Source organism: Gallinula chloropus (genome assembly GCF_964237585.1).
Source record: "Gallinula chloropus genome assembly, chromosome: 17".
NCBI classification, from domain to species: Eukaryota; Metazoa; Chordata; class Aves; order Gruiformes; family Rallidae; genus Gallinula; species Gallinula chloropus.
In genome coordinates, this window is record NC_140102.1 from 9994338 (window position 1) to 10014713 (window position 20376).

Consider the following 20376-nt stretch of genomic DNA (forward strand, 5'->3'; position numbering starts at 1 on the left):
AAGTTTCCTTTATAAACCATACTAAGATACACTCCTGACTTAAGAGCAGTACATCTCCAAGTCCAATAGACTTCAGTTAATGAATATTGATTATGATGGTGCTAGAGAAGGCTGATGTCAGTCAAACTGATGCTCTGTAGCCTCTCTTGGTCTCATCTGTTTTTCAAAACTAGGTAGCAGAAATCACAGTGGTTATGGCTGCACTGCAGCTTTCACCTTCCCAGGGCTGGGAAACCACCTCGATGCTACTGGCAGCTAGTCAGAGGGACTAGACATTTCTTACTAGGTTACTTGGAGCCCATGGGAGCCTGAGGATCTGTCCCTTTTGGAGCTAAGGCAGGATTTTTCAACTCAGTGTCCACCTCCTGTCTGCTGAGAGGAGCTTATAGGCAGTTCAGAGGAGCTGAGTCAGACTGCCAGGTGGGAAAGAGGACAGGCAGGGGATGGCTCTCAGGCAGCTCCTGCTATCACTTGAGACAGCTGAACATAAGGTGTGAAACGAGAGGCATTTTACATGCACAAGCCTAATTTCTCTGAGGATGCTGCCAGCCCATGACAAGCGCATGCACGTCCTGCTGCACTGGAAGAAGACAAGCACTGACCCCCAGAGCAGAGATCCCTCTACCTGCCCCACACCCCTGGGGGGGAAATAGCTTTTTTCCATCTATTTACCAACGTAAATCTACGCTCCCCTCTATCCCCTTATGAGTATCTTACAAGTCAGAATGTAAGCTGATTAACACAAACACCACGGTCACCTGGCCCTTTGACTCACAGGTCTCCTTGTGCTCTTGATGAGCAGCTCTATCCTTTACCTTCAGGCTGGGATGACTTTGGCCCTTAAATGAATGAAAGCTTGGGAAAATAAACCAAAGGCAGTCCTTTGCAAGGCAGAGAGACCTTATCACTACCCTCTGGTGAGGGAAGGAGACAGCGATGGGTGGGGAGGCTGGGGGACTGTGTCACCATTTTCATAAAACTATCTTTTATGCTGGCTGAAACAACCCAACAACCACCCCCACCGAACCCAGAACAGCCCTCTTCTCCCTCCCACGTCTGATAAACATCAAATAATAACAGGAGTGACTTATGTGCTCTCTGCCTGGTACTTCAATCTGGCCTTTCAGTTAATACACGCGATGATTACAGCATCTATAATCTGCAGTCTGTGGAGACCTGTAGAGCAGTAGCTGCAGCGGGTGTGCAGCCTGATAAGGGTTGTTCACTCGGCGCAGATGAAACTTTTAATATTTATAACTGCTGATTCTTTTTCCTGATGCCTCCCATTGAGGGGAGGGGGGTGTGAAAGTTTAAAGATAAAAGCTTGATGAAAGACCAGGTAGAAAGGTTTTTTTTCCAAGGACAGGCAGGGGCTTAAAGCTATCTCCACCCAAGAGCTGGTTTAAGGACACGGCTTAGGCAAGTGCGGTATCAGATAGGGGATGAAGTCTCTGGAAGACCTTCAAGGCTTGTCTGAGGAGCATCCAGCCTTTAAGCTGTAGACTCAGAGCTGCCTGTGGTTTGTCTTGTCTGCACTGAGCACAGTGGGGCTGTGCCTGGGACTGCGGGGAACTAAGTCACACCAGGTCACCTACACGTACTTTCAGTGAAGTGCTAACAGCATTTCCAGCTCAGCTGGGGAAATACACCAGGAGATCCAAAAACTGTGTTAGCCTAACCCTCCACCGCACCGTCAGCAGGACCTGCAGCACTCGGGCACTGGGAATGCACTTGGAAAACAGCCTGCGTCTCGCTTCAATCGAGTCCCTGTTAATTGCAGCACAGCACTTCGGGGCCATGGCTGACGAGACACTGAAGATGCTGGTGCCTTCAGAGTCATCCTCCCAGGAAAAAGCAATCCCCCCTCCCCCATTTCCAGCAGCATCTCTCTCCCAAGTGTACTGGTGGTAACATTTCAGTCTCAGGCACTTGGCCCCGGATATAGAAGGCCCAGACCACAAGGCAGCAGCAGGCCACAGCACAAGGCAGGAGCTGCTACTTTGCACCACTCACCCAACCTGCTCAGGTGCAGACTACACGTTTGGTGCCTGGAAACCCCAGGACAGACCGACAGACACAGCAGACACGGCCCTTTGGATGCCATGCTGACAGGAAGACTCCTTTACCCTCTCTCCAGATAGCAAAGTCCAACCAAACTCCCTCATTTTCAACACAGGGAGACCTGGGCTTGCCCCATGCTCAAGTGGTTTAATATTGTGCACTAACAAAGGAACCCTATGCCCCCTGAGGAGTGGTTAGGAAAGGCGGGAATGACATCGCCCATCGACAATTTGGATGTGTAACCAGGCCAGCCTGTGTAAAGCAAAGCCAGGAAGGTACTCAGTGTGTGCCTGTCCCTTCATTTCAGCATCCCATACATCCATTCAATACATTCACATACTCCTCTCAGAGGTAGCCAGGTGGTTCTCATTACTACAGCATCAGAGCACTTCAAAACATTTACCAAACACATACATACAACAGAAGCATGATTTAGGGAAATACCCTTCAGAGCTGAAATGCAAGGCTTGAATGTGAAGTGAGGGGTCTCAAGTTGAAAGTTACCATCTCAGTCATTCCATCCACAGACATCAGAAGGCAAAGGAGGCTGGCCAGGAAGGAGGCAGGGTGGCTTTTTCATTGGAAAACAGTGTGATGCTTCTTTTTTTAATTAAAAAAAAAATTCTGAAAAACATTCCACTGGAATTCAAAGCACCAGAAAAAAACAAAACCAAAATCAGGTAGAGCTTTATACTCTGTGGACATGTCCACAGTTTGGAAAACAAGAAGAAAACATAACACTTTGTGCCTACAAGACAGCTGCAGCTTTCCTTGACCTAAACAGACTTGTCTGTCAGAAATTACATTTCCTGTTCTCCACCTCCTTGCCTGTATTTTTCTTCTCCATAAAATACGATGTCAAAATATACAAGCAGAGTTACAATCTAATGAGACAGTAAGCTGTTGAAAATGATTGGGAAAGAAGAAAAAAACAAAAAAGAGTTTATCTGTGCTCTTAACAAGGAGTTGAGCTCAAAACCTGTTGAACTCATAAATCTTGGGGGTAGGAACAAAACTTACCAGGAAGAATTTCTGCACAACTTCTGGAACTATATGGAAAACCCTGATTAACAAAACCATCTCGTACCAGTGCACCAGTCGAAACTTGATTAGCACCCGGATACACACTGGCCAGAGCTCCTACAACGCTTGCAGGCTGCAAGCAAAGCTACATTAAGCTGCTTATCATTCTGAAGCAAAAATCAAGGATTAGACATGCCTCCTGCTGTACATCAGGCCTCCCCAGCTACAGCAGTCACCAGGATTATGTTCATTTCCAAAGCTCATGAGCATTTTGAATTAAGCAACCTTACAGCATGAGATAGATGTACATGAAGGGACATCAGCAACGCTTCATAGATGGAATTACTGCACATCATCCATGAGCTGGTTTTGACAACCCTGAGTTTTTGGTGGCTCAAACATGAGTGTTAAGACAAGTAACTCAGAAGCTAAACATTCCTCTGAAGGCACAAGTTCAAAAGTGTATTTAAAAATATAATCAGAGTATCATCAGGATTTTACAGCTATGTATTGAAGTCACTTCTTACAAACAGGTTATCAGCTCTAGTATGAAAGTAACACATCTGAAAGACATGAGAACTAGTCAGAGACCACGCTTCTCCCTCAGTCCCATCGAACGGCAGTGAGATGGTTTGTCGATGCAGCCAGGGATCACAGCCAGCACCAGCAGCTTTGGAGAAAGGGGCTCAAATCCCAGTGATGACTAAGTCCAGACAAATATACTCTGATGGAAAATGTCTCCTAAATATCAGGTGGCCACATATGAGTGTGAGAAACAAGGAGCGGGAAACAAAGGAAAGTCCATCCGCAGGTAGTGGCAAGGGTCACTGAAGAAGGCTGCACATTTCTCAAGCAGCCCAGCTCTCATCCCAGGGAGATTCTTCAAAGGCAGAACTGCTGAGCACAAACACGTGAGCTTTGTGCATGTCCCCAACACCAGTCAGTTGTGCATACACATTTGTAAGAGATCGTATCAGTCCAAAGCAAAGTGCTCTGCAAAAATATCATTCTTCTTCCCAAACAAACCTCGTACTTGCTCAAATTCCAAGGGCACATCAACGGCCTTTTTCTTTACTTCTTTATCAAAAAGCTATAAGGAAAAAAGAAAATATTGTCAAAGCTCAGCACCAGCTCTTCTCCCCAGCTCACTCTAACATCTTAAGAGATCCAGCAATAGACCTTTTATCTAAAAGCCAACCCTGTCCCCACTGCTGCCTCACACTGCATTATTTAATGGGCATTTTCCTGTTTTCCCTAGCTCTGCATAACCAGAAGTCAGCCTGGCTCTCACCCAGAAGCAAGGCTGATGAACAGGTCATGGCTACTGTGTCCAGGAAGCAGTGTCCTGCTGCTTCCAGTCATTCCCCAAAGCACAGCAACACTACCTCATAAGCTGAGAGATCCAGGAGCCCTGATATGTCATCCTCCATCTCAGACAGCGACTGGTTCAGGACAGCAGCTGCCCTGGCCACATCTGGGTGATAATGGTTTTGTAAAGACTGCAAAAGCAAGACAAATATGAGATGGTCTAATAAGCACAGGGTAACCCACATCCATCTGGATTCCCACACAGGTACCTGCTCCTTTCTCAGCCAGATCTTCACTGAACATCAAATTCTGGCAGAGGCAAGTTTACTGTACTGTGCTCCTACAGAGCTTCAAGAAATCCCAATTTTGGCCATCTTTCAAACCCTGGTACCAAAGGTCCCTCTGCCTGGGTCACACCCAGCTCAAGCCAGAAGCCAGACACACTCGTCAACAGGCCAGGCCTACAACTCAGAACCCAATTCTGCCACCTCCTGCAGTCCCCGTGCTCCATCCAAGCTCCCACTCTCCTGCTCCCACACAACCTTATTGTTGCTGCTTCAGCCCCTCACACAAAACCCTCGTAGCATTTAAATGGGAAGCAGTAATCCTGGCATCAAGGTTTCAGGACCATGAGGAGTAACTGAACCAATTCCAACCTTCGTACACCATCCTACAAACGATCCAGGTAAAAGGTGAAGGTTTCAATCTTCTATAGCAGCATTTTTAAACCCATTTCTACAGGATGACCTAGCTGTGCCCAATTTATTTCCATTGGTGCTCAGCAAGTTCCTCTCCCTCCCTCCTGAGGAGGCAAATAAAAAGCCTCACACATTTGCAGCTATTTAGCCTGTTTCAGCTGTTAACTGCACTTTTCAGCTGCACAGTCAGATGTGTGCCCACAAGTCACCTACTAATTAGCATGTTCAATTTCTCCAGCGTGTGTGGAATCCTTTGCCTCTTACAGAAAAAGATGCAGAATAAATGATCTGCTAGAAACTCAAGCTCATTTACAAGACATACGTCAGCTGGTTCTTGTAGAGTGGGACCACCCACTGTCGACACGTGTCAAGGAAGCAGCACGGGTAGAAGCCGCCCACAGCAGAGGCAGATGCTCCTTTTTAGCTGACATACCTGAATCTCCCAGAGCGAGCTCTCCAAAGCCCTGCTTTCAGATGGCTCCTCCTCCTCCATAATGTATGGATCTTCTGACATACCTAAAGGAGAGAGCATCAATACCTTCTGAGCATAACATGTATGAGCCCAAAGGGAACAGAGACCGAAGGAGCAGGGCCGAAGACAGATTTGCTCCTTCCAAAGACACTGGAACCCAGGAACTAGTGGACACATGCCAGCACAACCAAGAGTCGCTGTTTGCAGTGCTACAGAATCCGTAGCATTTGAAACAGGGCACAAAGACCTGGCACAGTCTGATGCCAAGGGCATCTCAGGCAACTTTGAATGGTCACTACTGATGTTCAACATGGATCAGACCAATCACAGAGCAATGAAATAAAAGCTCAGGAGACTACTGAAGCCCTTGTGGAGCCACCTAAACAAAACCATTACAGACTGAAATTGAACAGGTCTCTGGTTTCTCCATTCATTTGTTGAGGTGGGCAAGCTTCTTGTCAAGTACAGGTCCCCCCAGCTCTTTCTCCTCTGGGGAGGGAGAGAGTTATGGGATGAGGTTATGGGGTGAGGTTATGGGGTGGGGAGACCCCCCCAAAGCCCATTTGTAAGTAGCCTGGGTCAGTGTGCAGGCTCAAAGCAGCCTTCTCCCAGGGAATCATAGAGATGGGGAGCTAGCTGTGAGGCCCAGGGTCAGAGAGGAGCAGCACAGACAGGTCTTCACTGTGAGAGAACTTGCTGGTGCAGCTTTCACAAACTCAAAGAGACAGAGGGATCCTTTTACACCTCAGAACTGGGGCTCCTCCTCCTCCACAGGAATCCCACTCTTTATGATGCCTAAAAGAATAACACAAAACTCCTCTGCCCAGCTTCCCTCTTACCTTCTGGCCCGTTAGGTCTGTGCACAAGCACTTTGCAGGCAGGGTGCCTCCGGAAGAGGTTGCAGATGAAGGGAATGACCATGAGAAGAGCCTCAGGAGGAGCAGTGAGGGCCAGCCGGGAGAGACGCTTTATAAATGCTGCCACCAAGTACGCGGGCAAGTGACTGGTAAAGGAGGCAGAAGAAACCAGCGTGTCAAAGTCCTGGCCAGAGAGCCCACAGCCTCACCAGCCCACACAGCACGGCAGGTTAAAGATGAGTGGGGCTCTCCAGAGTTTTTGGGCTGTGGAGTAAAGAGAAGCTGCAAGTGTCCTGGTTTCAAGCAGTAATACAGGGTCTGGAGTGCTCTCTGGAACAAATCTGGGGGCATTTCCATTCAGTGCATGAATAATCTCAAACGACTGCAACTCAATCCAGCTGCATGGCACCGCTCCAGGCACCCACCACAGCTCTTGTACGTGGTCAGTCACATGGCAGGCTTTTTATTCAGTCATTTTACAAACTTCTGAGTGCTTGGCCAGGCAACTTTAATTATGTTCTTCTAATGTCGTTTTGTGGGTGTAATTAATACATGTGACATGGTGTTAAATTTACATAATACTTCCAGTTCTAAAGCAAGCAGCGCAGCTGTTAATGGGAACATAAAACTCCTGTAATGTAGATATGAAGGAGAGGTCTCTCTTTTTTATGGCAAAAATGCAAATTTCCAACAGCAATCAGCTCATCTAGGCACCCTCTTCAGGTCAGAAGAGCCAGGATGAAAGATCACTATCTTCAGCTACTCAGCCCTGAGGCTTGCTACACCTGTGAGGCTCAGCAAAGCCACCCCCCAGGACACCACTGTTACTCTCACCAAGGTACGCTGCTAGTACAAGGGGTTTGATGTTAAGTGCCTGAACTGTAAAGCATTACTCCTGGTTTATTTTATAACATATGGTGGCAACTATATGACCAGCTGCTTATCTAGCTTCTTCCCTGTGCATAATGAATCGACAGCGTCAAGACAGGCTGTCAAACACTTTATGTTTCATTGTTATATGCCTTCAGAAGGTCATCAATTTATCAACAGCTTCATGAGCTATAAAAAAACCTGCAAGTGTTACTTTTCCATATTCATAAAGACACACAGAAAAATCATTGCTTTGGCTGAAAGTGGAATACAGACCAAAATACACCCATAATAGTTTGCAGATCAAACTCAGACAACTAATTGCATTTTAACTTTCTGAAACTAGATGGCTGTATGGCAAACCTTTCTGAAACAGCACATGAAAAATTACACAAGACTACAAGTAGTACTCTTGGATTCAGTTTTCTCAGTAAGAATGAATGTAATCCTGTAGGCACGCTGAATACATTATATCCAGACATGTGGGGGACTCGTCAAGAATAGTCTCCGGCCAACAGAAAAGCAGGAGGAAAATATGTTTGCATACATAATAAAGATGCTACTTACGATGAAGACAAGAACAGATCAGCCAAATGGAAGAAGCGGGCTCGGTACTTCACGTGATATATAGAGGGGTCTAAAAGGCTGTACAGCTTTTTGTAAAAGTCAGGATATTCCCTGATAAAACAAAGGAAAAAAAGACAACATCCATTAGTGAGGTACAACAGAACTACATTGTGTCTAAGTGTTTCTGTGCTTTCCTTACAGGCTACCCCAGACTGCTGCTGTGCTCTGTTTAGCTCTCTACCACTTGCAAACAAGCTGTAAGGTGAATTTATGGCTCTTGTGGTGCCCAGCTGTTTCCAGGATGTGAAGTCCATCGACAGCAAATGGTAAAGATCCAGTAGATGTCTCACCAATGACTACAGCTTCGTGATGTAATCAGATCAATGGAAATCAATTTGCAAGCGCTGAGCAACCACAGTCTGGAGAAAAGGATATCTAGGCTCAGCTGAAAAAAAGGTCAGACTATCAAAAGAGCTCAGCATCCAAACAGCTGAGCCTCCTGTGCAGAGTCTGGCTTTGTCACGGATGAATTTTAAAGCCTTAAGACGTGTAGAATCCATTTCAGCTCCTTTCTATAAAGAGAGAAATGCAAAGCCCCAAGTTCCTTCAAACAAGATACTCTTTTCACTTACAGATTATGCTGATGAATCAGAATAAATAATCCATTTAAGGCTAGAAGACTGATTGCTCCTCCTGTAAGAAAGCAGGCAAGTATCAACACCGTAGGAAAATAAATATCAACTTCAACTTGTTTCTATTATAAAACCTTCCCACAAGGAACCCAGCGCTCAGAGTACCTGAAATTAGAGGCAGCAGGAGGCTGTGCAGTAACACAGTTTCATGTAAAACCAAGTAGAGGCTCACATGTCATTTACAAAGGTTAAGCTGCAGTTTAGAAGAACAGGCTCTGAAGGACTGACACAGCCATGCTGCTCTGTCCCCCAGGAAAGCCACACTAGAGAAGGAAAGGTCTCCTCAGAAAGGACATTTCTGCAGGAATCTGCGCATCCTGTGTCTGGATGCAGGCCAGGTATCAGCATTGCTGGCTGCACTCTGTATTTAAAAACCATTCCAGTATTCTACTCTCCCCAAAGCCTTAAACACGACCCTCCTTACATACAAGGAGTGATACCACTGACAAACATGGGTAAAAACATCTTTAAGGGACAAGGGAGTTCCCTCGAGTTCCTTAGCTTCATGGCAGCCAAAAGTCCACTATTTCATCACCCCAGACACAGTGCTGCATCCAGAAGTGTTTCCAAGTCCACACATACCATGCTGCAGAGCCTCAGAGGGGACAGAAAGCCTGTTTTCACTCACCTATGCCATAGGCCACTGTCAGGAAGTCTATCATGAGAGTGGGCTCATTCATGTACGGCAGGACGGAGTCATGCAGAATGACAAGGACTTTTTTGTAAAGGCCAGTGGGTAGCTGTAAAGGATAAAACACCACAGGGAAACAATCGCTGTGGGGACAACTCGGAAGCAACAGCAACATGTGGCTCAAACAGGCAGCACACAGGCCACAGGGAATGCGTGAGGACAGTATCGAAGGGCTCACAGGGGCGGCTCCCAAATGGGAGAGCTTACAAGTGACACCTGGCCATTAAGCCCACTCAAAGAAGGAGGAACTCACAACCAAGTGTCATCCCAACTTTTCACAGGGGAAAGTCACCAGCGGAAAGGTTTGGCAACCTTCAACTTGTGAAGAGAGGTTGTTAAGCTGCAGATCATTCCTTACAGGCAGACTTGTTTAAGGCAGGAAAAAATGGCTGAGACCTTTTTTTCAGCTGAGCCTAAATAGCCTTTTCTGTGGACTGTGGTTGCTCATGTAAGAGCAGCAGACCATACATGAGGTCACATTTCTTGGCAGGGAAACAATCCAGCAGAAACAGTTCAGGTGGGAACAGCCCAGTCAAATGAAAGCATAGCAGGGTCCTACCAGGAGCTCCATGCCAGGGCAGCTACAGCCTCTACTGGTTAGCAACTGGGAGGCAACTGGTTAGCAACTGGGAGGCAATGCAGATCAGCAGCAGAAGTCACACTCACCTTATACTTCAAAAAAGTGAGCCACATTTTTTCAAACGCCTGCTTGTGTGCCTGAAAAGAGAATTGCAAGCAGTGAGTTAAACACACTGCTGTGGACAAAGTCCTGTTTTAAACGGATAAAAGTTTCAAATCTGAAGCACCAAATGAACAGTTACCTGCAGCCTTGACACTTTCAGTTCCTCCAAGTTATCTAAGAACAAACAGAAAACAGACGTTGGGACTTGAAATGGATTTTTAAAAAGTTAAGATGCCCTTTGATACCCTAAGAAGATGAGCTGGAGTGGCTGTCTTGACATAAGGTCACAACAGGCAGCGCTGTAGGCTGAGGAATGTGGATTCTGTAACACTGTTTAGAGTCACCAGGATCACAGAAGCAGACATTTTTCATTAGCAAACAATAATAGTCTTTACATGATAAAAACCTTAAGCCTGATTTTCCTTTCCATTCAGAGTTCATCAGGTGGGGAGCTCACTAACCTTGCTTCACCATAAATCGGACCATGTCACTCTCTTTGTTCGGCATGTTAATGGGTGAGATGAGGGAAAATACATTCTGCTGGTAAAATGGTGGTGGCCTCTGAGAAAAACAAAAGCATATAATTAACCATGAAGGACATTCCCCAAGAGGTGGTAAGATGGTGGACTTCAATACTGCCCTATCCCCCAAGCACTAAATGTATTCAGGATAGAAAAAGGAAAGGAAAACCACTGATGGCTGAACTACATACTGGTATATTCTCTATTACTGCCTCATCCTGGAGCATTACTTGTTTGCCTAACACAAAACCTCTCTCTGAGCTAATTCTGGTTTAATAAAGCTGGTGGATGCAGTTAAAGAAACATGATTGCTTTTCTGCACCAGAGAGAGAACGGTTCAAAGTTCTGTGCATGTCACCCAAGCTGCAGAGACTTGGGTGTAACAGAAGCTAGACCCCAGACCAGGTTTTCCAAGAACAAAAGGCAAGCGAAGACAACCTTTGCATAATTAGCAAAAGTTGAAAGAAAACCCATTAAAATTTAAAAATTATGAGTGCCTTCAAGCAAGCACACTCATTTCTCTCCCTTCCAAAGTCTTCCCATACTCTGCTCGCCCCTCTCTGCCTCACACCCACAAGACACGTTTCAGAGCAGTTTATCCAGACCCATCTCAATCATAACAAACTGGTACCTCTTTTGTCTTCTGCATGACTTGTCCAATGCTCTCAGTGACCGCCTTGGTGACAAAGTACCGAACGTCATCGTACTCCATGTATTCTTGAAAGCGAGAGATCAAGAGCGCAGCATCCTCGTGTAAGGGAAGTAAACCATCAACAACCACCTACCAAAAGACGTGCAAAGGAAAGCAACGCATCAGTCTCACAGTGCTGGAGGAGACAGCAAGGAGCCATGGCTGAGGGCACCCCCTCTTTGGGAAAGGCAGCTAGCATGGCTGTGTGCTGCTTGCACCAGAGCAACGTTTGTGAGCCACTCTGAAAAGCCTTCCTGACCTCTAAGATGGGCCTGTATCAAAGATGATGTCACTTAGAGATGACATGGTGGCTGAACCAGGGACAGTACAGTCCCTCTCATTGCCCAACCCCTGCAATCTTTCTGGATGCCAGGGACTCCAAAAAACACCCCAAACAGGCACCTCATAAACACTCAGGAGTCCAGCTCCAACCTGTACAAACCAGCTGCTCCCACATCCACAGGTGTCACCTCACCAGGGACAGAAGTTCTGGGGCTCAGGGCTTTCCCCAGAACAAAGCCCTTCCTTCCCACTGAAAACCCCTAGCCTGAAATTGTAGTCTTGGAGCACGTGAGGTTGTGTGTGCAACTGGGTAACTATCAAGAGGACCTTTTCAGTTCAGCTTACCTTAAGAAGCTCACGAGGAAAAGTTAAAGTCCCCTTCCACTCTACTTTGATCAATGGATGCTGTGCCTCCAACTCAACAAACTTCATGAGGGTGCAGAGTGAAATTTCCTTGTAAGAAAAAAACCAAAAATCAACCCATCTCAGCAGGTACACCGGGGTCAGACCCAAAGGACACAACTTCTATGGGAGAAAGAATGACTTGAGATGTTCTTCACTCAGAAAGCTATGTGGCTGCTGCTGGCAGGCTGATGAGCAGAGGTGAGCCAGAGCACCAGCAACATTTTAAGGCACTGCCTGCCCTTGCACAGTGAAATTAGAGCAGTGAGGCTTTGGCACGGCGAGGAACCCTCACGTTTCCCAGCAGCAAGCTCGGGACATACCTTGACCTGGAAGGCATCGTGGCCCATTAGCTCCGCCAAGTAACCCACACAGTCGTTGTAGCGGTGCCTCATCCACATCTTGTATTTGTCCCCAGCGCTGTAGTTATCTGCGGGGCGAAACACAGGTGAGCCTCGAAAGCTCAGCCCGGCTCCGGGCCCGGCCTGTCCCCGCACGCCGCCGCGGGAGTTCCCGCCCCAGCACTCGACCCACCGGCGAGAGAGGCCTCTTCAGCGGGCAGCTGGCCCACGAACAGCTCCCCCCGCTCCAGCAGCGCCCCGAAAAGCCGGCTGCAGGTCCTGGCGGCGCAGAGGATGTCCTCCTCCTCCTGGCCCTGGGGAGAGAGCGTGTCTCTGAGGAGAGGGAGGCAGGGCGGCCCCTCGGGCCTCCCCGCCCGGCCCCGCAGGCCGCCCGGCCCGGCCCGCCCCGCACCCCAGCCCAACCCGGCCCGGCCCGCCCCGCACCCCAGCCCAACCCGGCCCGGTCCGCACCCCCAGTAGCTCCAGGATCTCGAAGACGCGGTTGGCATTGCCGCGGTTGGCCAGCACGGCTTCCAAGCAGGAGGCGAGCGCGGCGGCCCGCGCCATGCTGCCGGCGGAAGGGCGGGAGGAGGAACCGGCGGCCGGAGGAGGAGCCGGCGGCCGCTCCGCCCGCGGGCGGGGCCAGGGCTCGGAGCGCGGCACCCGCAGCCGCCCCAACCCCAAAACCGCATCTTTGCGCCCTCCCCACGCGTTACAGAAGCCAGGGCTAAGCGGGGTTATAAAAATGTACACTTTATTACACCTTCAGGTAGGATACATCACTACTCCTTACAATCCTACGGGATCAAGTACAAACGCTTATGTTCATCAGTTATTTACAGGTTGACTTCCTAACACACTCCTGGGAGAGAGACACAGAGAAAGGGGGAAAAAAATATGAGGGGGGAAAAAAATGATGATTTTTACCTTCATTAACTGACCTAAACAAGAAACAATTGCCTCTTTAGACACCAAATCAGACCAGCACAATGATGCAGGCAACAGCTTTCCTGCTGTTGGAAGTGTTCCCCCCTCCCATGACCTTCATGCACATAAGAGCTAAACATTTAAAAGTAAAACTGGGGCTAACTAAGCAATATTTCTGGATGAACAACACTCACTGTACACAGTGTCAGTTATCAGTTACCACTGCATTTGCTTTGCATTTTCAACTATCCCGCTGCCGACACCACCAGCTGCATGGCTAGTTAGTGAAGTCCAGGTTGTGGCTCAGCAGGGTCCAGGGAATACTACTGCATGCACAAACAGCTTAAAAAAAACCCACCAATGCCCTCGTATTTGCAGACCTGAGGTCCAAGAAAAAGAGAATGAAGGGGAGAAGAGGTATAAAATAAAAAAAAAAAAAAAAAAAGAAAGAAAGAAAAATCAGGAAGGCTGCCTGACCCAGGGTTTACATTCGTGATCTGAACAGGCTGAGCTGTATCTATCATCCTACTTGAAACAGAGGAGCTGACCAGGTATTCTTTCTTGTTTAAGCCATTTGGGTTGCTAGGTAGCAACAGGTGCGTACATACTGAAAGGTAAGAACAGAAGATAACAGTTTCCTTGCCTTTAAATAGGCTCCCCTCCTAAAAGAGTAAAAAGATCAAAGAATGGAAAAAATAATTTTAAAACCATTTCAGAGAAGGAATGTTATGACCTTGTTTGAATTTTACATGTCGTGCAGTTTTATGGCCGAAGTAAAATAAATCCATTCAAGCCACGAAGAGCTTTTGATTCCTCACTCAGTCCTGTTTGCAAACAGTCTATTTTTCATTTTATGCAAGAAAAGTAAAGAAACCCCCCACAGTTCTATGCAGCTTTTTGCTTGTTTTTTTTTTTCTTCATAACAATAAGGCAAACTGATTCGGAGGAAGAGGCCACGCTCTATTCACATCCAAAATACCCACCTGAAGATACATTCATCATTAGCTTTAGTAAAAGAATAGTACAAAAGTTAGATCTCATTCTTTACACAGTTGAAGAATTAAGTCTTAGATTTAATTTCACTATTCTCCCCTTCCCCCAGCCCCCCACCCCCCAGAGCTGAAAGCTGAGTAGAAAGTACTGAACATTTAAACATGTTGCAAGAGCAGAATGAAACTGAGAGATTAAATTTTATCAGTTGGAGAGTTGCCTTGATGGAAGTCCCATGAGAAACAGCTACAGATCGTTTGTTTAGCTGTATCCACCGAACGATTCCTTTACCAAAAAGAATGGGCTACACTTTAATACACATCTACTATCAACACAGTATTTACTCAGTTCATGCCTAAAATATCCATTATCTTAAAGTGAAATATGAGAATGAGCGCACAGGTTGGGTGATTCAGTAAACTGTACACAAAACTACTAACAAACATTTTAAAAGACTTACAAAAATGGAGAATGAAAGGGTTTTTTTTTTCCTTTTTTAAATTACATATACTTACAGGTGTTCACATTTATTGGCTAAACTTTGCAGGGAGCACTTCAAATATAAGTTAGATCTTCCAGAGGTATATACCTCATGAGAGAACGACACGCAGCTTTTATACAGTTGGCAAATACTTTGCTATATTAGCCACACTTGGTTCTTCCAATGGCTTCACCGTGGACATTGAGCACACATCCAAACTATAGCAAAGAACTGCGTAATCCCATGGGCAGTTCATGGTATGCTAACACAGATGGGTTTCACTGACATTAATGGCATGTTTACCATTTCACTTTTGTGAAGCTGGGCAGAATTTAAACATAAGCAATGTTTGAATTATCTGGTTTGAATGAGCACAGAGAACACTGGTAGAATGCATCTTGTACAGGTTTTGAGTGCTAAACAGGTGCTAATACGCTGAAGTTACGTGAGAGTTTCCATGTTTAAATGTTCACCAGCAAAAAAAGCTGCTAAAAAAAGTAAAACAACAGGTTGGTTTGTCTTCATGTGGATGTTTGGAGTAGCTTCTCACTTGGCTTAGCAAACAAGAAATGCTGTGTTTCCCTGTTATTGCATTTTAATCATTAGTTCAACTTGGTTTAGTAGGTGCCTTTAATCTGACAGTAGGCGTCCTCATTTGTACTTTTGCTTGTTGATTCTGGGCTTCAGATGTTGCTGGTGTCTGGGCTGGATTCTGTACACCTGGAGCCTGAATCTGGGGAGATGCTGTAGTCACGACTTGCTGTTGTATCAGTTTCTGCTGGACGACCTGAGCAGTAGCAGTTGTTGCAGGTATCACCTGAACCTGCTGTTGACCTGCTGTCGTCTGAGAAAGTGTCACAGTTTGGGGCTGAGCTTGTACCTAGATGTGAGGATGACAAAGCCATTACAAAGGAAACTGGCATTAAACTGAGCATTCATAACATTTCCACACTACAGAAACCATCTCCCTTATACAGACATCTGCTCTCCTGACCAACAAGCATCTTGGACACTGTAAGAAGGCTGGGAGGGATTCTGGGAACACAGGCTCTGTGCCTTCAGTGAGAAACAACATTCTAACACTTTTTCTAGAGCCTTATGAATCAGAAGTAAGATCCAAGATGCCTGTAACTAATATTTCTGCAGTACAAATCAAAGGATTTTCTCCCAGATGATTTACAGAATAAATATGGAAGGTAAAAAAAACCCCACTGGATAAACAAGAAAATTCTTGTACTGCAGGAATGAAGGAACTGGGAAAGAACAGGGATACATGGAGACTAAAAGAAGGGGGAACACCCATTCTGCACCCATATTGTGACAATGCATGCAGCCACTGAGGCTTCCTGCCAACTCTTTCAGACCACAGCTGCCAGTCTCTATTGCAAATTTAGGGCAGAACAGTTTGAACTCCATCCAGAAATCCAATTTTCATAGCTCTACCCAGAGCAAGGGAGAAAAAAATTCAAGGTCTCCTTGTTCAGAGGACAAGGCAATGAACACCAAGAGGCTCTAGCTGCCTTTGTGAGGCATGGAAGTCAAATGAAGCTGCAAGGGCTTCTCCAGGGGACAGATAACTCTCAACCAATCCAAGAGGAATCCACTGGGAAGCACTACAAATGCAGGTAAAAAGAATGCCACATCAAGACCTCACTTTTCAAAATCTGTAGGATGGCCCAATCCTACTGTCACTTGACATCACTGGTGTGATGGGAAGGGAGCTGTTTATTTGTATTTTTACCAAGGACTTCAACAGCCCCAGAGTTATGCCCACATCAATGAGTTTTGAAAATCTAGCTTTCAATGTCCCTTGAAAAATCATCTAGGAGCTTTTATTGTCTACAGAGGACAACTCAACTCGTGCTGACTGATGAGGATTCTACCCTCTGCTGCCCACCTTACCCTTGAAGCATTCACATCAGAGATGGTTATCAGTCAGCTTACACCACTTTATCATTGTTTTAAGATAAACAGCAACAGATTTTATCCCCCACTAAAATACTGCACTATAAACTGTGACAGATTAAGAACTTATCGGCTCAGCTATTAGTGCACTGAAGGCAATAACTGTATCCACTGCCCAAAGTTAAATCGTTCCTGCCAATCATCAGCATCAGTTATGCCTGTTGCTAATGGTCTGAATTGAATAATGAGTAAAGAAACTGCCTGGCAGGTAGGGGAGACCAAATCCTCTGAGACCTTCTCTTGCCATAGTCCTCTCTGCTGTCACACCACATTAAGAGCAGACATTACACATTATTTTACAAAGCACTTGGCACAGCTTCATGAACTGGAACAAACCAGCTTGTAACACTTGATTCATCCCAGTTTTTGCAGAACAAACTCCAGTGGCACTCATTAGTTCAATTATTTGCTATCTTGACAATAGATGACAAGAAAACAATTTTAAGAAATTCTTTTCAGCTCTAGAAAATATTTCTAATCTGTTTTCCAGCTTATCTACAGTGATGAACAAACACTGCCCCATCCACCAAAGTTTTAGGCTAGAAAATACACAGCAGCTGACTCAGTATTCCCAACTCATTTTTATAGAGGGGAATTTGCTGTATCCTTCAAAAATACTGCCTGTGCCACACATAAGGTGAAAAATACATGCATTTCAAATAAACAAGCTTCCAGTAGAATGGTGTTTCTGGACCTGTACAAACACAGAACCTACCTGTTGGGAAACTGAAACCATCTGTTGAATGTTGGCCACAGCGGCCTGCTGCTGAACCACTTGTGGAAGTTTTGCAACCTGTAGTGACATGAAATAAAGGAAAAAAAATGTTAATAGCAGCAAAACACCATACATATCAAAACTGCCACCAAGTGAAAACCTTCCCAAAGTCCTGATCCAGGTAAGCTGCAGTTTGCCATTCTCAGTGATACAGAACTTTTGGTAAAACTTTTTTTGATCAGTGTATTGAGGAACTTAGCTAGGAGAGGAAGAGGAATAATTGTATTTTCAATTTGAACTGCATCATCCTTGTTTCCTTCCAACTATATATACAATCTAAGGAAGCACAGAAAAGTCTCATGGGCTAAATTATCTTAAATATACTTTTGAAAGAGTAAGGCTTCCAATTCCTAACCCCTTCTTTTTCTTTGGATAGAGTGACACAGTGTTGCAGAAAAGTGAGCTGTCACCTCCTCCTGGCTGCCAGAGGTTAGGCTGGGAAGCAGCATCAGAAACAGGAAGAACTCTGGTTGAATTTTCCTTAGTAAGCACAGTATGGAATTGGTAAAACAAAAGTGCGATACAATTAATTTCATTATTTCAAAGAGAAAAGGCAAACGTAGAGCTCATAGTTCCTCTGACCTGCTATAAGCCACATGTTCAGCACCAATGAATTTTATCCTAAAGCCAATTTACACAAAGGTGTTCCTAGTATTAGTATGAGTGGGTGCTAAAATGCTACATCACCTGTCATCTTTACAATTTAAAGGCGTAAACCTGTGTTACCTGTACCTGAATCTGAGCCTGCACTTGCTGGGTTCCACCTGGTTTCTGGGTCTGGGAGATTGGAGTTGTTAAGAACTGTGTTTTAATGGCAGGCTGTGTAGTGTAAGTTACTTTTTGTTGCTGTGAAGTCTGCTGTTGGGTTTGGACTGTAACCTGTTGGGCATTTATCTGCACAAGAGAAAAAAAAGCATCAGTGGCTATAAAATATACGGGTATTTTAATTAATAGGTATGTAGCTAACAAGATTAATAACATTTAATTACTGAAGCAAGATTAATAACATTTAATTACTGAAACAAAATCCTCCCAGGATTAGTAACAGCAAAACGAGCACCAGGTGAAAGCTTCCATGCACTTATACAAATATTCTGAATCACTTCAAGTATTTACTAAAAGGGTTCTCTCTTACAGCCATGCACACACACACACACAGAGACATCATGTATGATAATGCAGTTCCAAAACCCACATTGGTGGTGGCCGATTGACATGAGAACACAACACTGCAGGAAAAAGTGTGTTTGTACAAGTTGTACAGTGAAAATCTTTGGGAATTTTCCACATTTGGTTATATTAGAAGTGACTAAAGAGAATCTTAATCTTGGTTCCTTAAAAAAGAAAGCTGTCCTGGTTTCAGACGGATAGAGTCAATTTTCTTTCTAGCAGGCAGTGGAATGCCATGTTTGGGAGTCAGGATGAGAGCAGTGCTGATAACATACTGATGGCTTTAGTTGCTGCCAAGCAGTCAAGGACTTGTCAGCTGTTCATACTGCCCTGCTAACAAGAAAGCAGCAGGCACCCAGGAAGCTGGGAGGGGACACAACCAGGACAGGTGACTCAAACTGGCCAAAGAGGGTATTTCCATGCCAATTATGTCATGCTCGCCATAAAAGGGGGGGGCTGGTGAGGGGAGGAGCCGGCAGCTCCAGGATGCTTGAGGACAGTCTGGTTTTGGGACAGCTCTGAGCTGTACAGCCTGAGTTGAATGGTTTGGTGAGAAACTGTATTTGTGTATCACCAGTTTTATATATTTTGCTATAAATCTATATAGTTGTTACATCTCTTTTTATCTGTTGTCCCAGTAAACTATCCTTAACCCAACATGTGAAGTTTAGGGGTTAACATGTTTCTTTTTCCTCCCCCCCAATTCCCCACACACACCCTCTTAGAGAGGCTGCGCGGTGCCTGGCTCTCAGCTGGGGCAAAACTATGACAAAAGTACAGTTTGTGACATTAGAAATCACCCCAAAACAACAGTTTATGGCAAATATTATTAAGCACCTGTGAAGGCACATGAGACATACTTAAGATTCACCCCCAGAAACACTGACTCTCCAGGACTGTCCTCATAATTTAGAGCTGAAGCTTTAGGTAATGGGAGAGAAAGCAACAAGTACCTTTTGCTGCACAGTAGCTTGACCCTGCGCAACCTGAGGCTGGATAGCTTTCTGTTGCTGTGCTGCTTGATGATGCTTGAGTTTGAGAAGCTGCTGGACATGCAGTGGTTGTGCAACTACTGTCTGGCCCCCTGAAAATTACAGAAATAATTAGAACTCTAGGAGTCTTCATTTTATTGCTTTGTCCCAGTAATCACAGCTTGCAAACACAGATTGTGCTTTTTATAGACTTCTACATCTGCATAGCTTTGAGCACTAATAACCCACTGATTGTAATGGGAAGAAGACATATGATTTTGACAGCAGAGAAAAAACATTCTCTTATCAAAGGGCATGAGTGAGCTAATTCTGTTCTAACAATACTCTTCCCACGGGAAGAATTCTGTCCACAGGACACAGTTAGAAAATACAGATTTTCCTATTTTGTATATTATTTTTACATTATAAAATTACTATGTATCTGCTCACCTACTCCCAGGCACAGACTAAAAATAAACCAACAAAAGCAACCACATCTGGATAAAGAATCCTGCTAACCTCCAGATGGAACAAACTCAATTCTCTTACCTCCTTTTAGAAGCAAACAGGAATGCAACCCCTAAGACTGCAGTTTTTTAAAAGTGCTAGTATCCCACAGAAGACATTACTTGAAACATCCCACCCTTAAAGAAGTAGCATTTCAATTTTTATTATATTTTAGCACGTCTGTTGACATACCTGCGGCCTTCTGTGGCTGCCCAATGGCAACACTAATGCCTGCCACAGTAACGGGGAGCGTCGTGACTCCGGCAGATGACACAACAGCAGCTGGCACAGACACCACTGGAGGTTTTGCCAAAGCAACCTGTGCTGCTTGTGGAGTTTGGGCCTGGATCTGTCCTTGTGCTTGAAGCTGGGAAGCAGGAACACGGGTCTAAGCAGTAAGGAATGAAGATTACTGTACTGGCACAAAAAATA

At 45.4% G+C, this 20376-nt stretch overlaps 2 protein-coding genes across 2 annotated transcripts in view; both read right to left on the reverse strand.

Annotated features, from left to right (window-relative positions):
• Positions 1–3531: 3531 nt before the first annotated feature.
• On the reverse strand, positions 3532–12725 carry NOC4L (nucleolar complex associated 4 homolog; the record flags this gene model as incomplete). The annotated part of the gene is made up of 15 exons (XM_084272057.1): positions 3532–4174; positions 4470–4583; positions 5524–5606; positions 6402–6565; positions 7857–7967; positions 8489–8549; positions 9177–9288; positions 9906–9956; positions 10061–10095; positions 10383–10482; positions 11074–11223; positions 11761–11868; positions 12141–12247; positions 12352–12472; positions 12630–12725. 15 exons carry the CDS (start codon positions 12723–12725, stop codon positions 4058–4060), a joined length of 1530 nt encoding a protein of 509 aa, XP_084128183.1. The 3' UTR covers positions 3532–4057.
• A 1525-nt stretch (positions 12726–14250) lies between these two features.
• The window catches only part of EP400 (E1A binding protein p400), a gene marked incomplete at its 5' end in the record, with an annotated part of 48651 nt that continues 42525 nt past the window's right edge, over positions 14251–20376 (reverse strand). Inside the window, 5 exons of the mRNA XM_084272192.1 lie at positions 14251–15436; positions 17237–17314; positions 18023–18190; positions 19420–19550; positions 20137–20332. Of these exons, the coding sequence (XP_084128318.1) occupies positions 15164–15436; positions 17237–17314; positions 18023–18190; positions 19420–19550; positions 20137–20332 (846 nt within the window). The 3' untranslated portion in view covers positions 14251–15163. The remainder of the gene's footprint in view (positions 15437–17236; positions 17315–18022; positions 18191–19419; positions 19551–20136; positions 20333–20376) is intronic.